Source organism: Garra rufa, chromosome 9 (genome assembly GCF_049309525.1).
Source record: "Garra rufa chromosome 9, GarRuf1.0, whole genome shotgun sequence".
In the NCBI taxonomy this organism is placed as follows: domain Eukaryota; kingdom Metazoa; phylum Chordata; class Actinopteri; order Cypriniformes; family Cyprinidae; genus Garra; species Garra rufa.
The window spans coordinates 13,283,748-13,303,169 of record NC_133369.1 but is presented as its reverse complement, the minus strand read 5'-3'; the positions used below and the strand labels follow the sequence as shown (position 1 = coordinate 13,303,169).

Below are 19,422 nucleotides of genomic sequence, written 5' to 3'. Positions count from 1 at the left end.
AATATGAAACCTTAGGAAACTTTGGAAGAAGAAGTTATAGATGTGTGCTGTAAAATGAGCAACAACCAAATCCAGCAGCATTTTAGCAGATACTTCACTCCTCTTCAGATTCCCTAACTGCTCTATTTGGCAATCAGTGTGCCGTTTTTACAGGTCTGTCTGTGCTTGAAGAAAATTACCCTACATATATCACTTCGGTGGAATCCATGCGAAAATGAGAAATGGCAGCCAAATGTCAGAACAGTTGATCAGGGACACAATACCCCTCATTATACATGGCAGACATGCAAAGGATGAAATGCATTCAGTGACTTCATATGCCAGTGATCTAACAAGATAATAGTGTCTGAAAGAATAAAAGACCTAAAGTGATGATATTCAGTGCTGATTCAAGCTGGTAATAATGTTAATAGTCTTAGAGGGTTCATAATCTTACTTTCATGAGTGAATTCCAAAAGAAATCTCAGGCTTTTGTGTGCCACATAATTACTTAATTAAAAGCATTAAAAATGTTGTAGTTTTAAGTATGGGTAGGAGATTTTTTTAATGCATTTAAACTCCATCAAATTTAAAATCAATTTCTTATAAAAACAGTTCACCCAAAATTGAAAATGTATTTAGTTTATATCCTTGTTTTCCGTTGTTTCCAGACATAAAGCTGTATGACTTCAAAAGACTTTGATCCATTTGAATTGATTGAACTTTCATTATGTGAAAAAGAGAGGCCAGAATATTTAAAGTGTTTCCTTTTGCTGATAAAAGAGTTTTCACATCTTTCATTTCGTAGTGAACTGTTCCTTTGAATGTGAATCAGGTGCCCGTTTTTCAAAAGTTGCTATGCTTCTTTAGGGTCTTAATGAAATGTCTGCAACATACTTTGGTTAAAATACCTCAATGGTCGTTCAAAACAACCCCATTTTCCTTTTAAAAACAGCTCTTTTCACAGCGACCTATTTTGATGCATGTCTCTTTAAATGATAATGAGCTACAGCTCACTTCTGTTTTTCACGTATTCATGTATTTAATGTATTTGACAGTGCAATACCATCAAAAACAAAACTAATCCACTGCATTCTCAGTGGTTCTGATGTCAGGAGAAAATGAAGACTCTTATGTTCATGTACATTCAACCACAAAACACCTATATTGCTTACGAGAAATTGTTGTCGCTACAACTGTTTAAGCACGGAGAAAATGGCGGACACCGGACAACTGGCTTAGGACATTAATATGCTAATCAGGAAAGTCCATAAGCGATTATATGTGGAGCCAAAGCATTATGACATCCTATGGAACACAAAATCTAAATTACTTGACAATTGAAACTGTTTAGGTTCATGGAGATTAAAAAAAAATGTAAATGGATTTTTATCATTGCTTGGTGGTTGTGTCCACACACATATGCATTTATATGCAAACACTATGTAAAAGTGAATTTTGCATCCAATGTCCCCCAAAGGGATAGCTTAGCCCCAAAAAAAAATAATTCTGTAATTGTTTACTTATCTGAATGACAACACTGGACCCCACTGACTAATACATTGAGGGAGGGAGGGATTAGATTTTTTTTAAATGTGGACAGATGAGAAACTGTGGAAAAACACTTTAGGTGTAAGTCTGTCCTAAGATTCCCTTTCTTAAGATTCAATAGAACGATTGTAGATCTTGTGCTATAGTCAAATCTTTGTCTACTGTGCTATATAATTCTATAGTATTCATATTGCCAATGAGAACATGCTAATTATAATTTGTTCTTTTCATGCTGCTGTGGTTTTTCAGAACATGAAGAATGAGCCAAAAACTTTTCACTCAATCAAAATTGCTTCTAACTCCGCTGTTGTTTTTAAAGACCAACAATGAAGTAAATCAAAGGACAAAGAAACACATTTCTGCTCATCATAGAGTTTGGTGTTCACTTGTAGCCAATATTTCAAATGGATACATGGAATTTCTTCCATTTATATTGGTTTCATGAAACAATGAGATCACAAACAGTTAATATGAACAGATCATACCTGGCGGTCAGCGGAAAACCAGGTATGGATGTGTGTTTAATGATTTGGACATGTTTTGTAATGATAGGCGTTTAATTTGTTGTCAGTTATCTCCTAAGTTGATGAATAGTAGTTGGCACTTTATAAATAATAGACATGGTATTTGCCTCGAGTCAAAATGAAAAGCAATTCACCTTGGCAACCGAGGCAGTTAATCTCAAGACCTGAATGTGAATAAGAGGAGCGTGATGGGCCAACAGAAGCTGTCAGATCTATTTTAGAGGTGCAGCACAGCAATTAGAAACTGTTTTCAAAATGCATCACATCTCCACTGGCCAGAAATAATATCCTAAACAAATGAAAGGTAAACCAGTTCTAACTTTCTGAAAACAACCTCTCCATCCTATCCCAATTCTTTCAGACTGAGAATAAGAGAATTGGAGTTGCAGAAGATGTCAAATCAGAATTCTGACTTTATATTGCAAGTCTGAGTTTAAATTCTATGTTTACAACTCACATTTTCCTCAGAATTCCAGGTTTACATCTTACAATTCTGCCTTTTTTTTTTAAGAATTACTGGTTTACATCTCACTATTCCGACTTTTGTCTCAGAATTTCGAATTTACATCTAACAATTCTGCCTTTTGTCCTCAGAATTCCAGGTTTACATCTCACTATTCCGACTTTTGTCTCAGAATTTTGAATTTACATCTAACAATACTGGCTTTTTTTTTCACTTAGAATTCCAGGTTAGCATCCCACAATTCTTGCTTTTGTTTTAGAATTTTGAGTTTACATCTCACAATTCTGTTTTTTTTTCCCTCAGAATTCCTGGTTTACATCTCACAATTCTGACTTTTGTCCCAGAATTTCTTGTTTACATCTAACAATTTTGTCTTTTTTCCCCTCAGAATTCCAGGTTTACCCCTCACAATTCTGACTTGTGTCTCAGAATTATGTGTTTACATCGAACAATTCTGCCTTTTTTCCCTTCAGTATTCCAGGTTTACATCTCACAGTTCTGACTTTGGCTCAGAATTCCGTGTTTTTCTTAGAATTCCAGGTTTACATGTCCTAATTCTGACTTTTGTTTTAGAATTCTGAGTTTACATCTCACAATTCTGACTTTTTTTCTCAGAATTCCAGGTTTACATCTCACAATTCTGACTTTTGTCTCATAATTCTGGGTTTACATCTTACAATTCCGACTTTTGTTTTAGAATTCTGGGTTTACATTTAACAATTCTGCCTTTTTTCCCCTCAGAATTACGGATTTGCATCTCACAATTCAGACTTTTGTTTCAGAATTTTGGGTTTACATCAAACAATTCTGCCTTTTTTCTCTTCAGAATTCCAGGTTTTCATCTCACAATTCCAACTTTTGTCCCAGAATTTCTTGTTTACATCTAACAATTTTGTCTTTTTTCCCCTCAGAATTCCGGGTTTACCCCCTCACAATTCTGACTTATGTCTCAGAATTATGTGTTTACATCTAACAATTCTGCCTTTTTTCCCTTCAGTATTCCAGGTTTACATCTCACAGTTCTGACTTTGGCTCAGAATTCCGTGTTTTTCTTAGAATTTCCGGTTTACATGTCCTAATTCTGACTTTTGTTTTAGAATTCTGAGTTTACATCTCACAATTCTGACTTTTTTTCTCAGAATTCCGGGATTACATCTTACAATTCCGACTTTTGTCTCAGAATTCTGGGTTTACATTTAACAATTATGTCTTTTTTTTTCTCAGAATTTCAGGTTAACATCTCACAATTTAGACCCCCTCCCTCTCCCTCAGAATTTCAGGTTTACACAATTCATACTTTTTTTTTTTTCATAATTTCGGGTTCACATCTTACAGTTATGCATTTTTTTCCTCAGAATTCCAGGTTTACATCTCACAATTCCGACTTTTGTCCCAGAATTTCGAGTTTCAATCTAACAATTGTGCCTTTTTTTTCTCAGAATTCTCAGTTCACCTGACTTGGTGTAACATTGTTTTCTGACTTTTTTTCTTACAATTGTGAGTTTATATCTCACAATACAGAATTTTCTTTCCAGAATTGCATTTATATATTTCAAAGAACTTCTCAGAATTGCATATTTATATATTTTATTTTATATTATATATATATATATATATATATATATATATTCCATAGTAAAAAAAGGCTTCCATAGAAATTGTATGTTTAACACCTAATTGTGGAAAAACAGTACAAACTGGTATGAAGCACTGGAGTAGATCCGTAAATTGGCCATCAAGAAATGTAGAACTCCAGCTCTTCAAAGTACATGTCAGGATCAGAACGTCTCGGCTCACTTTTAATAATAATAAAAAAAGATTCAGTATGACCCTGACAGATCTCAGCGAAGGAGGCAATTATTTGCGAGTTTTTCCAGATGATAATTACTTGTAATGTAATGTCTCCTTTCATTTCAGCACCTCCATTCAAAGGGGCAGAACTAAATCACTGACCCCCAGCTGAAAAGATAAGATTTTGGAACAGAATTGAGCTTTAAATGTGCTTATCTCTGAGCAGAAATAGACTAATGAGCTCCAGTTACATTTCTGTGTTTTACTGTATGTGGAGGTTCATTGTTTAAAAAAAAAATAATAATAATAAAAATAATTTGAACCCTAAAGGATCTCATTAATTATTCATACATTTTACAAGCTGAAGGCTGTTAGAATACATATTATAAATGCATATTGTCTAATTATGTTTAGAAAAGTGCAGTCAAAAAGCTTTTCCAGCTTCCTTGTTCTTATGTTTAATGAATAAGAGAATTTTTTTATAGTCTTGTCACATATGGTATGAAATTTTGTAACTTTTTTTGTTTAAAAGAACTTAAATAACCCTTATTTCATAAACTAGCCTAAGCTGGTCTTAACTGGTTTCTCAGCCTGGGCATGCTAGTTAAGCTAGTCAGCGAGCATATATTCAGCTACGAATGTCATCTATGCATTTTACCAAAAAAACCCCCATAGTTTTCTGCCCCTTATAAAAGCGACTGAACTACTTAAAGCAAAGCAACGCAGAGGACCTCGCTCCCAGCAAAATATTCTCTGCAGTTCAAGAGCAGTCACAAACAGCCAGGAGTTGTTTTCTTGTCGATCAGATATGAGCTTTTGTGGCAGTGGGAGGACTGCATTTTTTATGATTAAATGAACTCATGATTGCGCCACTAAAAATATGCCACCTTGCATCACATTTGCAGTGTGAAACAGAATTGGTTGACCTTGCCAATCAGGAAGGGCATGTGACACATTCCTCACCTATAAATATGTAAAATTGTTGCCAATTTGTTAGCAAATGTCTTAAATAATTGAATTTATAACAAAACATGTTCCTCAGACCAAATATTCACTTTGATTCATGCCACCAACACTATGCAGATACTGCATAGTTTGTACTATCTTTCAAAATATTTTTTGAGTTCAGGCACATTTTAATTTAACGGTCTGTTATTTTCTGTAAAGCTTGAAAATTATTGAGTAATCAAACACTTTACTTTCCGACATGAAAAAGGACAGGAATACATAAAAAACCTAGCTTCTATATATTCACAATTTTTATTACAAGTGCTTGGTTTGTTTGACGGGGGGCTCATCTGAAACAATCAGATGATGTTTTAATCAAACAGATCAATAGGTCTTTCTCCATGATCGTAAGTAGAGCTGAAGGGGCAGCATTGGATTCCTTTTTTGTAGACTGGGGTGAAACACATCAAAGTCTGCTTTCCTCACTCTCTGCAGGTATTCCTCCAAAACAACCTGAGGGACAGAACACAAAGAAGCTCAGAAAATATTCATTTAATTACGTTTGTGCAAGCCTTGAGGATGATACGTTATTGAAAGAACATGCAAGTATAAAGAAAAAGAATGAAAGGCAAAAATTATGCAGCTGGAAATTTAGGAGAAGGTGGTGACACGACACAGCCGTCGATTATTAAAATATTTTATCAAAGAATTTGAAATTCCAGAACTAAAATGACTCTAACGCTTACAAAAGCTGCATTTATTTAAAGGTGCCATAGAATGCATTGATACAATATTTTAAATTGTTCTCTGATATCTACGTAGAAGGTATATGGCATAGGAAAGGGCAACAATTCTCCAGAAACGGTTTTACAAGTCCATTTACAACCCTTTGATTTGTCACTAGAATGAAATGGTCTGTTATTGCCTTATTTGGAAGTTCCGTGAATATTAATGATGAGCTCTGCTCTGATTGGCTGTTTCACAGAGCTGCTCATCTCAATAGCTCGCACATGGATGAAAATATATATTTAATTACGAAGCTCTAGCCGCTTTTAATATGCGGTTTGTTGAATCTGCCGTTTTGAATCCGAGACATTTTACTCTCACTATCGCATGTGCTCTGTGTAAAGTTATACTGCAGCGACACAAGTACTTACCACACAAGTTTAGATGCTTGTTAGTGATGCTCAGGATCTGTAAATAATTCACCATCATCAGCGCAGTCACCTCTCCGTTTATGTGGTAAGTGAAATCTTATGTACTGCAATGTAACAGGCTACCGCTAGCATTAAGCTAACCATGTCCCTTCAGTGGCCTGCCTTATTTTACTGATGTACTGACATTACTGATGATTGCGCTATGCAAATGTTGGGGGCGTAACTATTAACAATCGCAACTTTTGCGTAATAGTCAGTGTTATGTTGGAATTGACCTATTTTTCAGTGGTCTTTTGCAAACACCAGATTTATATAAGAAGGAGAAAATGGTGGTGTTTGAGATGTCCATATACTGAACTGTTATTATTTAACTATTCCAGGGTAAATACAGTTTTCCATTCTACAGCACCTTTAATCAAAAACAATAAAAACAATAGTGAAATATTAGTAAAATATTATTTTAATCTAAAATAACTGTTTTTTATTTAAAATACCTTAAAATGTAATTAATTCCTGCAGAATTTTCAGCAGCCTTTACTCCAGTCTTCCTTCAGAAATCATTGTAATAGGCTGATTTGGTGCTTAAGAAACATTTCTGATTATCAACAATGTTAAAAACAGTCCCCCAGGATTCTTCAATGAATACAAAGTTAAAAAAAACAGCATTTTTTGATCAATTTAATGCGTCCTTGCTGAATAAAAGCATTAAAAAAATTTTATTAAATACAAATCTTACTGCTTTCAAACTTTTAAATAATACAGCTAACCACGTAAAAATTCACAATACACAGTGGGAACCGGCATGTGAATCCCTAGGCTACTAACCGAGTCCACAATTTACAAAGAGAAAACCTAAGGGTTCACATACTTTTTCCTGGAACTGTAAATAAACCCAAATACAAAATACGATCCTCAACTGCCAATCCTTACACTAAAGTCCTTTCGTGAGAACACAGTTACGATTAACACCAGCCAAGGCAAGTGGAGCGCAATGTGTCACTAAACGGCCTGCAGGGAACTGATGGCTTTAAAGAATACAAATGATAGTTAAACACAGGGATGTAAAAAATAGAAAGTAAGAGCAGAATATTACAGCGATATAAAGTGAAATAAAAACGCTTTATAGGCCATTTACTTCACAGAACGCATTCCATTGGCCGAAGCAATTGGAACACTGAAGCGGCGGTAAACGGGCTGAAATTGGACTGAAAATTACAGACTGCTTCTCTATGCTTTGCCTCGTAATACGCTAAGAGTTATTCCCTCAGCTCCTCTGAAGCGGGCTCCCTTTAAGAGAAATAACTGTAAAAGAGTAAAAAAGGCTTAAGATGTGTAATCAGACCATGAGCTGGTAGTGGTGCCTCCAGGGGGCAGAAGTCATGTGGGTCGATAAGGCTCCGCCTCTTTTGGAGGCAGAATGAGGATAAGCCATGAGCTTCTCTGTGTCACATCACATTAGTGAAGCGTAGGGAAGGGAGAGGAGCTGAAAGAGATGAAATTACTCACCGTTTGGAAGAAGGCAGGCATGGCCGCATGTGGAACATTCTCGCTGAACGATCTAGCCTGTAAGAAAGTGTAGAAACACATCAGGATATCAAAAACAAGATAGCAAATTCGCACAGCTGAGCTGTATAGCATAGTGTGATAGTATCACACAAACCTTTCTAGGTGAATCTCACTGCGAATCAAATTGGGTCAAACAAACCTGGACATGTCCGGATCATATTCCACCTTTTTTTTTTTTTTTTGAAATCATATTTTTCTTTGAAAATGTAGCATTTTTTGCACTATGCCTTTATTTTCATGACCGTTCCATAATGGTAGTTATATACTGTATTTTTCACTAATCTGAATTAATGTTGTATTATTTTGTAAAACGTACTGTATTTTCTAAAATTGTATAAAAATACAATATTTTAACAGGAATTTCTTTCTCATTATATTTAAATTTCCTTAAAGCCACAATATGTATGTTTTTGCTGCTAGAAGGCGCATATTCAAAACAAACAAAGAAACAAAGGTGTAGTTTGATGATGCCGGGATTGAGTGTGGAATCATGGGAGTTATTGTCTTCATCCCACAGCCGATGCAATCTGACGGGACTCAGGCGGAAATCATGTCCATGGATGAGCTAGTATACTAAAGTTTTATTAACGTCACAGTTGTATGAAGCAGGGTGGGACTGAAAGTCGTGGAAGCGAAACAAGGACTGCTAATGAAGGGTGAGCGCGACACACGGCTCAAAAGCAGCGAAGCTTTTATTATGCCACAGTCAATCACATCTGCTTCTTCCAGTCATGCGTATGTAGGAAAAAGCGGCGCTGTTTTATCATACTTGATACATTTGAGTGCGTTAAAAGTTCTGTTATAATGCTACTCTGTGCGTTCGTCACCTGTCTAATAAAATGCATAACATATTAAAGCGTCTTCGGGGTTTCCATGTTTTCTACAAAATAAAACTGGTAAATCAAGGGAGTATGATACATCCTTGATTGGCAGGCAGCGCAATGACACGGTCTGTTACATTAGTTAAAATGGCTTATTTCTCTGGATTTAAACATTCTTTGAAACATTTGGGATAACGTAAGTACACATTCAGCAAAATATATGACACTGTTCTAGTGGTTTTTGGATATTTTAATCAAACAATCTTACATATTGTGTACTTTACAACAGTGAATTTTTTTTACTGTGTGTTTGTAATGAGATTCACTGTCAACAATAATAGGAATTAAAGCTGCACGATTGATAGTTAAAAGATTGCGATCTCGACTCAAACACCCATTAAACCTTTGACAAAGTAATATTGGAATATTAATTCTGTGTTATCGGAGTTATCATGTTTAGGTATTATTTCTGTATTACAACCATTCATATTATCACAGAAGTACTGTCTGAGATAACTCATTCAGTGTCTTGCGATAATGTGTTTTTCACACTCTTTAATGTGGCGGGACAGATCACTGTATTCCTGTGAATCAGTCATCTTTTTGATTACAATGAGACATTCTTTTCTTTAAATTGTACTGTTTTATTTGTGGAAATACCACCACCTACTCTGTTTTCAACATCTGTGGCATTTAATCTTTCATTCCTCACATTATTTAATTAAAAACAACAATAAAATGTTCTAAAGGTTGAAGTGGACTCCAACTCATTAACATAAATTATATTGTTGTCTTTCCTGAGGTATATAAGTGACTCTTCACAAGTTGTATTCACAATATAATACAGTAAATGACTTCCATTCATTAATTGTAGTGTGCCAGCCACCCCAGTAATCACAATAATTTTGTGCTTTGTTGCTTTTAATATAACACAGCTCAGCTTTCAAATTCTGTCAGTTTTGAATGAAAAAAAAATGAAATGAAAAAAACTGTAAGCCTAATTTCTTAAAACGAATGTCTCACTGTAATCGGAAAGATGACTGATGCACATGCAGCTGAAACTGAGGCCAATACAGCGATCTGTTAAACATTAAAGAGCATGAAAAACAGTTTATTGTAAGAAATATTGACAGATTTTGAAAGCTGAGACTTTGAAATATCTCCATTTGCACGTGCAATAAGCTCAAATATACTCTCAAAATATTTTAACTTTAATCTCGTAACTGCTACGAATTAATTATTGTAATTTTGAATTTATTCTCAAAATAGTTTGACTTTATTCTCGAAACACTTCCGACTTTATTCTCGTAATATTTCAACTTTATTCTCAAAATATTATGACTTTATTCTCATAACCTTAAAATGAAACGCCGTCGTGGATTCATGATCTTCATTTGAAACCAAAAAAAAATTGTGATTCTCAATTTATCCAGAATCATGCAGCTCTAATAGGAATCACAATAAATAGGTAAACATCTGAAAGCATTTCAGTATTATGGGGAAAAACACTCTCACAAAAATAATCTCATAGTGTAAAAATATCAGAATTTTGGAGGTGAAATATGACTCAGACGTGCTTTCATGCCTCACACAAAATTTTTACCCACACAATTTAATTAAAAGTTTGATTTAATCAAAAGTATCAAATTTCAGTTTTGCCCTTGTCTGTCTGTGATTTTTTAAATGTGGTCCTCGCCAAGGTCATTTGGCGCTAACCTTGATTCAAACCACCTGACCAGATATGCAAAGCAGGGTGAGCAATATCTGACGAATTCCCTGATTAGCATTTCCTCAAGGTTTTCCCTGTGGTTACTCTGGACTTTTAATAAATTCAGTAATGAAGAGAGGGCAACAATCAAGGGTCATCAAAGCTGCTCGTGGAGGAGGGGTGGTGTTGCTTGTGAAATCTAATGAAGTTAGTTTGCAAACTGAAAATTACTGGGGAACATACAACACAGTCACAGTCAGATCTCCCATCTGACCACAGATATTAAACAGAAGAGCTTTGCCTACGTGCTGAAGATGGACATGGGCTTGGCTGGCAATGTCATAAATGACGTCTCTCACGTTCTGGTCCCTGCTGCCACGGATGAAGTCCTCTTGAGATGCTCCATGCTGGGTGAGAAACAGTGGAAATGCATTATCAGTAACCCTCTGCTGTTAACAATGAGTATGATGATACCACAATCCTTTCCTTCTCCCTCCAGGCACCATTACAATAATACACCCATATTTTACCCCCAAAATCAAAAGAAAAAAAACCTTGAAAAAGAAAGAAAAGAAGGCTATTACAGTCCATAAGAATCCATGTGTGTATGTATGTATATTTGTATACAGTGGTGGCCAAAATTATTAGAACACTAGTATTTTCAGCAGCTAAAAAATGGGTTTAAGTCAGTTATTTCTATCTTTTGTTGTAGTGTGTCAGTAGGAAATATCCGTTTTTATTTCCAAACATCATTTTGCCATTCATTGTAATAATACAGTGAGATTTTTGTTTGCACTAGAGTCTGACAACAGCCAGTGCTCCACGCAGAGATCTGATCTCATCATTATCCAGTCTGTCTGGAATGACATGAAGAAACAGAACAAACTGAGACACACTAAATCCAGAAGAATTATAGCAGTGTCTCCAATGCTTCAAGAGATCTTCCTGCAAAGCAACCTGAAAAACTATGAGCAAGTGCACCTTGGACAAAAGCTGCTTTGAATGCAATGGATGGTCATACTAAATGTTGACTTAATTTAGTTGATAGAAGTTAATTGATAAAGAAAATCTATTTATAACATTATTTTGACAGCATTCTCATTTTACAGCATTTTTACACAAGTGCCTAAAATTTTTAATAGTGCTGTAGATTTGCAGGTAGGTTTCTTGAATTTTTGTTCTTCTGAATTTAGTCTTTTTCAGTTCAGTTTCAGTTCTGTTTCTTCATGTCATTGATGAAACACTGGCAATAATGGCAAAATTAATGTTTGGAAATGTAAACTGATATTTCCTACTGACACACTACAGAAAAACATAGAAATAATGGACTTAAAGGATTAGTTCACTTTCATAACAACAATGTACAGATAATGTACTCACCCCCTTGTCATCCGAGATGTTCATGTCTTTCTTTCCTCAGTCGTAAAGAAATTATGTTTTTTTGAGGAAAACATTTCAGGATTTCTCTCTTTATAATGGATATGGATGGCACCCCGAAGTTTGAACTTCCGAAATGCAGTTTCAAAATGCTCTAAACGATCCCAGCCGACGAGGAAGGGTCTTATCTAGCGAAACAATCGGTTATTTTCAAAACAAATTGACAATTTATATACTTTTTAACCTCAAATGCTCGTCTTGTCTCGTCTCTGCACAGTGAATGTGTAGTCAGTAGCATCCGGGTCAATGCAGTTAGGGTATGTCTAAAAACTCCCATCTCGTTTATGTCTTCAATGTCAAAATCGTCTTATAATGCTGTTTTTACCTTTTTTTTGTAAAGGGAGTTTGAGTTTCTTTGTATGTTCACTTTGTAAACACTATGTTGGTACTTTTGCAGCGATCTAAGGTGATTTTGAAGTTAGGGAAGAAAACGAGATGGGAGTTTTTAGACATACCCTAACTGTATTTACCTGAATAACACAGACTTCGCATGAGCTGCGCAGAGCTAGACAAGATGAGCATTTGAGGTTAAAAAGTATATAAATTGTCAATTTGTTTCGAAAATAACCGATCGTATCGCTAGATAAGACCCTTCCTCCTCGACTGGGATAGTTTAGAGCCTTTTGAAGCTGCATTGAAGCTGCATTTAAACTGCATTTCGGAAGTTCAAACTTGGGGGCGCCATCCATATCCATTATAAAGAGAGAAATCCTGAAATGTTTTCCTCAAAAAAACATTTTCTTTACGACTGAGGAAAGAAAGACATGAACATCTTGAATGACAAGGGGGTGAGTAACTTACATTATCTGTGCATTGTTGTTATGAAAGTGAACTAATCCTTTAAAACCATTTTTAGCTGCTGAAAATACTAGTGTTCTAATAATTCTGGCCACCACTGTATGTTTTGACACAAATTTAACGATTCGATTTGATTGCGCCTTACAAGCTTGCGATTAGATTCAGATTCAATTCAATATTGATCATTTTGGATATATATCAGGTAAAGTAGGGCCTACATGGCAAATTTTCTCAAGGAAAAAACTAATATCAGCAACAAATATCAGTTGGTATTACATTACTACAATATTGAAGGTGAAAAGTATAATACTAAACTATACTTAGTTAAATTTAACTTTAAATTACATAATTATATTTCTAATCCACTTTGAAATATAAATATTTAAATGGTCGCTAAAAACTTGACGGATTTATTCAAACTTAATTATTGAAGAATAATAAAAAATTATAATGAATATGTTATATGGTGCATATATTTAACAAAATGCAAAAACTTTATTTTTTTTTAGCTGACTAACAAGTTTATGGTCATCGAATTTTTTTTTCTGAGGTAAATTTGAGGTTACGTGACATTGTTTACAGGCTGTTATATGACATCTTTACGCAGTTCAAACAATGATTGAGCGATTACATGAGACAGGATACGGATTTCAATACGTTGTACTCTTTCTTTTAACATACTTTCGGATGTTTATTCGTGTTTATTTTGTGCTGTAACTGAGCAAAAAGAGCGAAGAAGACGATAAGTTTACATGGGGTTTGTGCTGTCCCTCCACATTAAACAGCACCAAAATGGCATTTATTTTCTGAATATTGTAATAAAATAACAGAATCTGAAATATGAGACATTGTTTCATATCAAAGGTAACAAACCACAAAGATTATTGCAATTTATTGGATGGGAGGCACGCTATGTTCAAGTGAAAACAGGCTAGACTAAACGATTCTTGAAGAATCAATAGTGTTTTGTAAAAATGAGAATTGACTAAAATCAAGAAATTATGATAGTGATATTTTGGTGTAGTCATATTTTCATTACTATTAAGAGGTTAAGACCATTTCCTCCTAATCTCTCCTAAATTCTCATTACTGTAATAAAAAGCCACATTCATCAGTAATTATATTATTATTAGATATATAATTATATATTCTCTTTTATTTCTAATAAATGTTTTAATTTTGTATTATTTTTTCATTGATTTCAGTACATTAATTTTCACTTCACCATAAGGATACTAAAAACTAAGAGGGGGAAATGTGATAGATTCACAAAATAATGGCAGAATTTCACAAAAAAAAATGTCTTTGGATTTTGGGGTAAAATACAAGTCAGGTATTTCTTGACAGTTCTCATGAGATTCATCTTCATAGATTTTCCAGCATTCAACACAAAGTAAAACAGCAGAACAAATTAGTATGCTGGATGAAAATGTGACAATCTGTATGCAGAAAATGAGGTGATGTGTTTACAACTGAGCATCCCAAGACTTCTTCAGAAGAAATATTCACTAAAATTACACTTAGTTATATTTGTAACTACTGATTCAAAAGATGACACAAACAAACAAGTGTAAAATTCTTCCATCACTCAAGAGTCGCCTGTGATTGCGCTGCCTCAGCTGTGATCTGAACAAACAGGAATAAATTCACGACACCAAGCGATCAATAAACACATTCTGCAGAAGCTTTCATTTAGTATCTAATTTAAAAGCCAATTGTTCCTCAAACAAAAGCTGTATGGCAGAATAAAGCATTGGCAAGGCAATCAACATCATGAATAACCAGGCGGTGTAATTGGCGGGAGGCTTTCATTGATCTGTTCTGATTCTTGAACAGGGGGTTCACGTCAAACAGAGCCCTTAAACTTTGACAAAAATGGCTTGCAGACACCCAGAGGCTTGTATTTACAGTCTACCTAACAAAGAAACACCCAAACGTACAAACATATTTAACTAATCTTGACAGGTAGCACATTAATATTGTTTACAATTCCCACCGCAAATATTCCCTGAACAACTGCAATAAAGATAAACCTTTAAAGTTTTGCCGTCTCTTTTAATGTACCATAATCCAGTGCATAGTTAAAGACATCAATTACAGGTTTAAAAGCTTATCCGTACATTATTGTCTCAAGAACGGAAGTTTCATTAAGGTAACTTTAAACTTTGAGTAAAGACAATTAGTAAGGAATGTTCTCACACTACAATCAAATAATTACCAATGAAGTAGCAAAACAATTAAAAACCTACAAATATTATGTTTTAGTGAGCATTTGATTACCTCAGAATCCAAACGCATCCACATAGTTTATGGTGAAGCAACAGTGCCCCCTTTTGGTAACTGTGCAATCACACAGCAAAACAATCTTCAGAACAGAATTTGATCTTAATACTGTACAACAACTCTAGCTGAGATTAGTTGAGGATAAACGACAGATGATATCATTTTCTTTTGTTACACTAAGGCCAAGATCTTCTAAATCCCAATTCTAATGGCTTGTTCGTGCTGAAATGGTGACAGATGGCTGAAACAAAGCCCATGGGTTTGGGCTTAGCAGAGGAGAGGGCACTGGAGTGGACAGCTTCACCCACATGCATGTTAACTGGCACATGGACTGTCTGTAGTCCTTCACTAGTGCCTCTGATGTCAGAAAAGCATGGAATTACAGGCCCCAACAGAGATGATAGGGCAATAGCAGATTTACCCACCAGCATGCAGATGTCCATGGGCAGGTAGACCTTGCGTCTGCTGCTGTTGTAGGGGGTTGCCCGAAGGCAGGTCAGGATGCCCTGGGCTTTGCCAATGTGGCTTGCGGCGTGGTCTGCATGAACGTTTTTCACACCTAAAAGATATAAAAAGTATACAATTTATGAGACCAGATTTAATCAAATAAAATTGTGAATTGCCACTACTGCCTTGCTAATCCAAAAAGTGTACTCAAAATATCATTTCATAAGTCATTTAATAAAAAATCGAATATTCCAAGAAGTCAAAATTTCCTTAGTCTAATATTTTGTTTCTGTGGCATATAACCAGACCTTTGTAATTATGAGTTACTGAAGGACAGGGAAGCAAAAATGCATTAAATAATTTAAATCGATCAAAAGTCAAGTAACAACATTAATAATATTACTATTATTATTACTATTTCTATTTCTAATAAATGCTGTTCATTTGAACTTTCTATTCATTAAAGAATCCTAAAAAGAATGTATCCCAGTTTCCAAAAAAAAATTAATAAAAATAATAAATAATAAATAATAATAATAATAATAATAATTACACAGTAATATTCAGCAAGGATACACTAAATTCGTCAAAAAATGCAGTTTTTTTACTTTTTATTTATCAAAGAATCCTGAAAAAAATATTTTTATATTTTACTGTTACAAAAGCTTTTTATTTCAGATGAACATCTTTGGATCTTTCTAATCATCAAAGAATCCTGAAAAAATCTACTCAATGTTTGAAATAGTGATAATAATAATAATAATAATAAAAATAAATGTTTCTTAAACAGCAAATCAGCATATTAGAATGATTTCTGAAGGTTCATGTGACACTAAAGAGTAATGATTTTATTTCATTAATATTTTTAAAATTCCATTTCTATTTGAAAATATTTTAAAATAGAAAGTGGATATTTTAAATAAAGATATTACTGCTTTTGCTGTATTTTGGATCAAATAAATGCAGGCTTGGTGAGCAAAGAGAATTCTATAAAAAAACTTACCATTCATAAACTTTTGACTGGTAGTGTGCATTTGTTTTTAACATTGATAATAATAAGAAATGTTTCTTGAGCAGTGAATCAGCATATTAAAATGATTTCTCAAGGATCATGTGACAATGAAGACTGGAGTAATGATGCTGAAAATTCAGCCATCAGAGAAATAAATTGCATTTTAAAATACATTAGAATAGAAAACAGATATTTTAGATAATAACAAGTCATTATATAACTGTATCATTGAAGTATTACTGCCTTGGTGAGCCTAAAAATCTTACCTCTAACCTTTAAATAGTAGTGTAAATTGGAAATATTTATACTTTTGTATATGTATAATTGCAAACTTACAGTGCAAACCAACAAATGACAATCCTTTAAGCTAAAATAATGTCATTTTAATAGTTCTGTTCAAAATGAAAGCAATGATTTCTGTTATCCTTCAGGCAGCTGAAATTTTGCTGCATTTTTTTCCTTATACAATGTAAATAAATAATTTCTGAGGAAGTCAGGCCTTTAAATTGTACCTAACATCTTTAGTGCTCCAGAGGAAAGTAAGTCATACTAGGTGCAACACGAGGATGCTTGTGATTGCTTTCATTTGGAAATCACGAAAAGTCTGCTCACCAAGTGTCTCCAGCAGCAGGTAAAGAAGAGAGGATTGTGTGTTTTCACCATAGGCCTCCAGCTCCTGAAGATTCCTGTACGCTTTGTCCTCTAGATCCTTCTCCTTTTCAAAACATAATGTTTTAAATACACTTGTCAGAGTACAGTATAATGTGCCTAATGTGCCGACTCACTGAATGACAGATTAATGTTTCGAATTAGCCATGCATGTCACTCAGAAAAACAAGGAGAGTTATTTTTAACAGAACTTTCCATTATTTTCTTTACTCATTTTATGACAAATCTAATTACTTACTCTTTCAGATATAATTCTTAGCATCCACCTCCTCGTTAATGTGTGCTTTCTCACTGCCTGAGAACACAGAGAAGTTATAATATATCAGTCCCCAATATATTGAATAATGCTGTGGGCCAAACAACACTGGACATTGACTGTCATTCTATTGACACATTTAAAAAAAACGTGTTACACAGGAAAAAGAAAGTCATACAGACATTCACTATTGTTTCCAAAGTTTGTAGTTGATAAGATTTTTTGATAGGAATCATTTTTTAAAGATTTAAAGGAATATTGTGAAATATGATTACCATTTTAAATAACTGTTTATTTCAATATATTTTAAATTGTAATTTATCCCTGTGATGACAAAGCTGAATTTTCAGCACCATTACTCCAGTCTTTAGTGTCACATGATCCTTCAGAAATCATCTGTTAATGAAACATTTCGTATTATTATCAATGCTGAAAAACAGTTGTCATGCTCAATATTTTTTTTTGGAAAGCATCACACATATTTTTTCCAGGATTCTCTGATGAACATAAATATCAAAAGAAAAGCAATAATTTGAAATTGAAATCTCTTTTAACATTATACATGTCTTTACCGTCTCATTTGATCAGTTGAATGCCTCCTTGCAGAATAAAATTATTAAAAAATCTTAAATGACCCGAAACTTTTAAATGGTAGTGTAAATTATGACATAATCCTTCTTTTTATAGACAGAAGATCTACCTTCCACAGTTCTGCACTGACAGGCTGGGCTGAAGGGTCATCTCTGTAAATATCCTCCACAGCGCTCTTCCAGAACTGCATTCGCATTAAACCAATGGTTTTCTGAGAAACAGAGTCCTTGATCTAAAAGAGAAGAGGCAAATATATGAGCATGTACGAGTGTTTCTTTAACTACAGGTACTTTTATGTCTGAAGAGTTGGTTTTCATAGTAGTTTTATGCCTCAAGTGTTATATCAGTACAAAAAGTAAGCTTAAATCAAACTGAATAAATTATTTTGTGCATTGCTACACTCAGCTGGAATACCTGCCTGTGCCAGTTCTACATTGAACGCCCTCAGTGCCAGTGCAGAGCGACGAACAGCCTCAGGAAAAAGCAATGAACACAGAAACCCCTCATAGTCCCTCTTCCTATTGGTGAAAGTATAGTGTTATTAACCCACATTTACAAAAACTAACAAGACTAAACCTAAACAAACACTGAAATTTCAGTTTTACAATTAGATTACTTTATATAGGCCAATAAAATATAATAAAATATTTTTTTAAATTATATATATATATATATATATATATATATATATATATATATATATATATATATATATATATATATAAAAGAAGGACTAGCCTTAAGCAGATATGATGAAGTTTTTAATGTTCAAATTAATTATACACTACCAGTCAAAATAATTTTTATGTTTTTAAAGAATTCTCTTCTGCCCACCAAGCATGCATTTATTTATTTGTTTTCTATTTGAATACATCTTAAAATGTAATTTATTCCTGTGATCAAAACTAAATTTTCAGCATCATTACTCCAGTCTTCAGTGTCACATGATCTATCAGAAATCATTCTAATATGCTGATTTGCTGTTCAAGAAACATTTTTTATTATTATCAGTATTTAAAACAATTGAGCAAAATTTATTCTGGATTTTTTGATAAATATAAATATCCGAAGATCGGCATTTATCTGAAATAAAACACTTTTGTAACATTATACACAATACCATTCAAAATTCAGTATTGTTTTTTAGGAAAGAAATAATAGAAAAGAACAATTTTATTTAGCAAAGATGCTTTAAATTGATCCAAAGTGATGGTAAAAACATTTATTGTGTTACACGAGATTTTCTGAACTTTTATTCATCAACGAAACCTGAAAAAAATTCAACATAATAATAATAATAATAATAACAACAACAATAAAAAATGTAAAAAGCAAATCAGAAAATTAGAATGATTTCTGAAGGATCATGTGACTGAAGTAATGATGCTAAATATTCAGCTTTAAAATCACAGAAATAAATT

General features: G+C 33.8%; 1 protein-coding gene across 1 annotated transcript in view; it reads right to left on the bottom strand.

Annotated features, from left to right (window-relative positions):
• Nucleotides 1-5,547: 5,547 nt before the first annotated feature.
• The window catches only part of ndufaf6 (NADH:ubiquinone oxidoreductase complex assembly factor 6), a 14,905-nt gene continuing 1,030 nt past the window's right edge, over nucleotides 5,548-19,422 (bottom strand). Inside the window, exons 2-9 of the mRNA XM_073847377.1 lie at nucleotides 18,420-18,519; nucleotides 18,111-18,233; nucleotides 17,393-17,449; nucleotides 17,098-17,200; nucleotides 15,452-15,585; nucleotides 10,814-10,915; nucleotides 7,920-7,976; nucleotides 5,548-5,769 (exon numbers count right to left, since the gene is read on the bottom strand). Of these exons, the coding sequence (XP_073703478.1) occupies nucleotides 5,641-5,769; nucleotides 7,920-7,976; nucleotides 10,814-10,915; nucleotides 15,452-15,585; nucleotides 17,098-17,200; nucleotides 17,393-17,449; nucleotides 18,111-18,233; nucleotides 18,420-18,519 (805 nt within the window). The 3' untranslated portion in view covers nucleotides 5,548-5,640. The remainder of the gene's footprint in view (nucleotides 5,770-7,919; nucleotides 7,977-10,813; nucleotides 10,916-15,451; nucleotides 15,586-17,097; nucleotides 17,201-17,392; nucleotides 17,450-18,110; nucleotides 18,234-18,419; nucleotides 18,520-19,422) is intronic.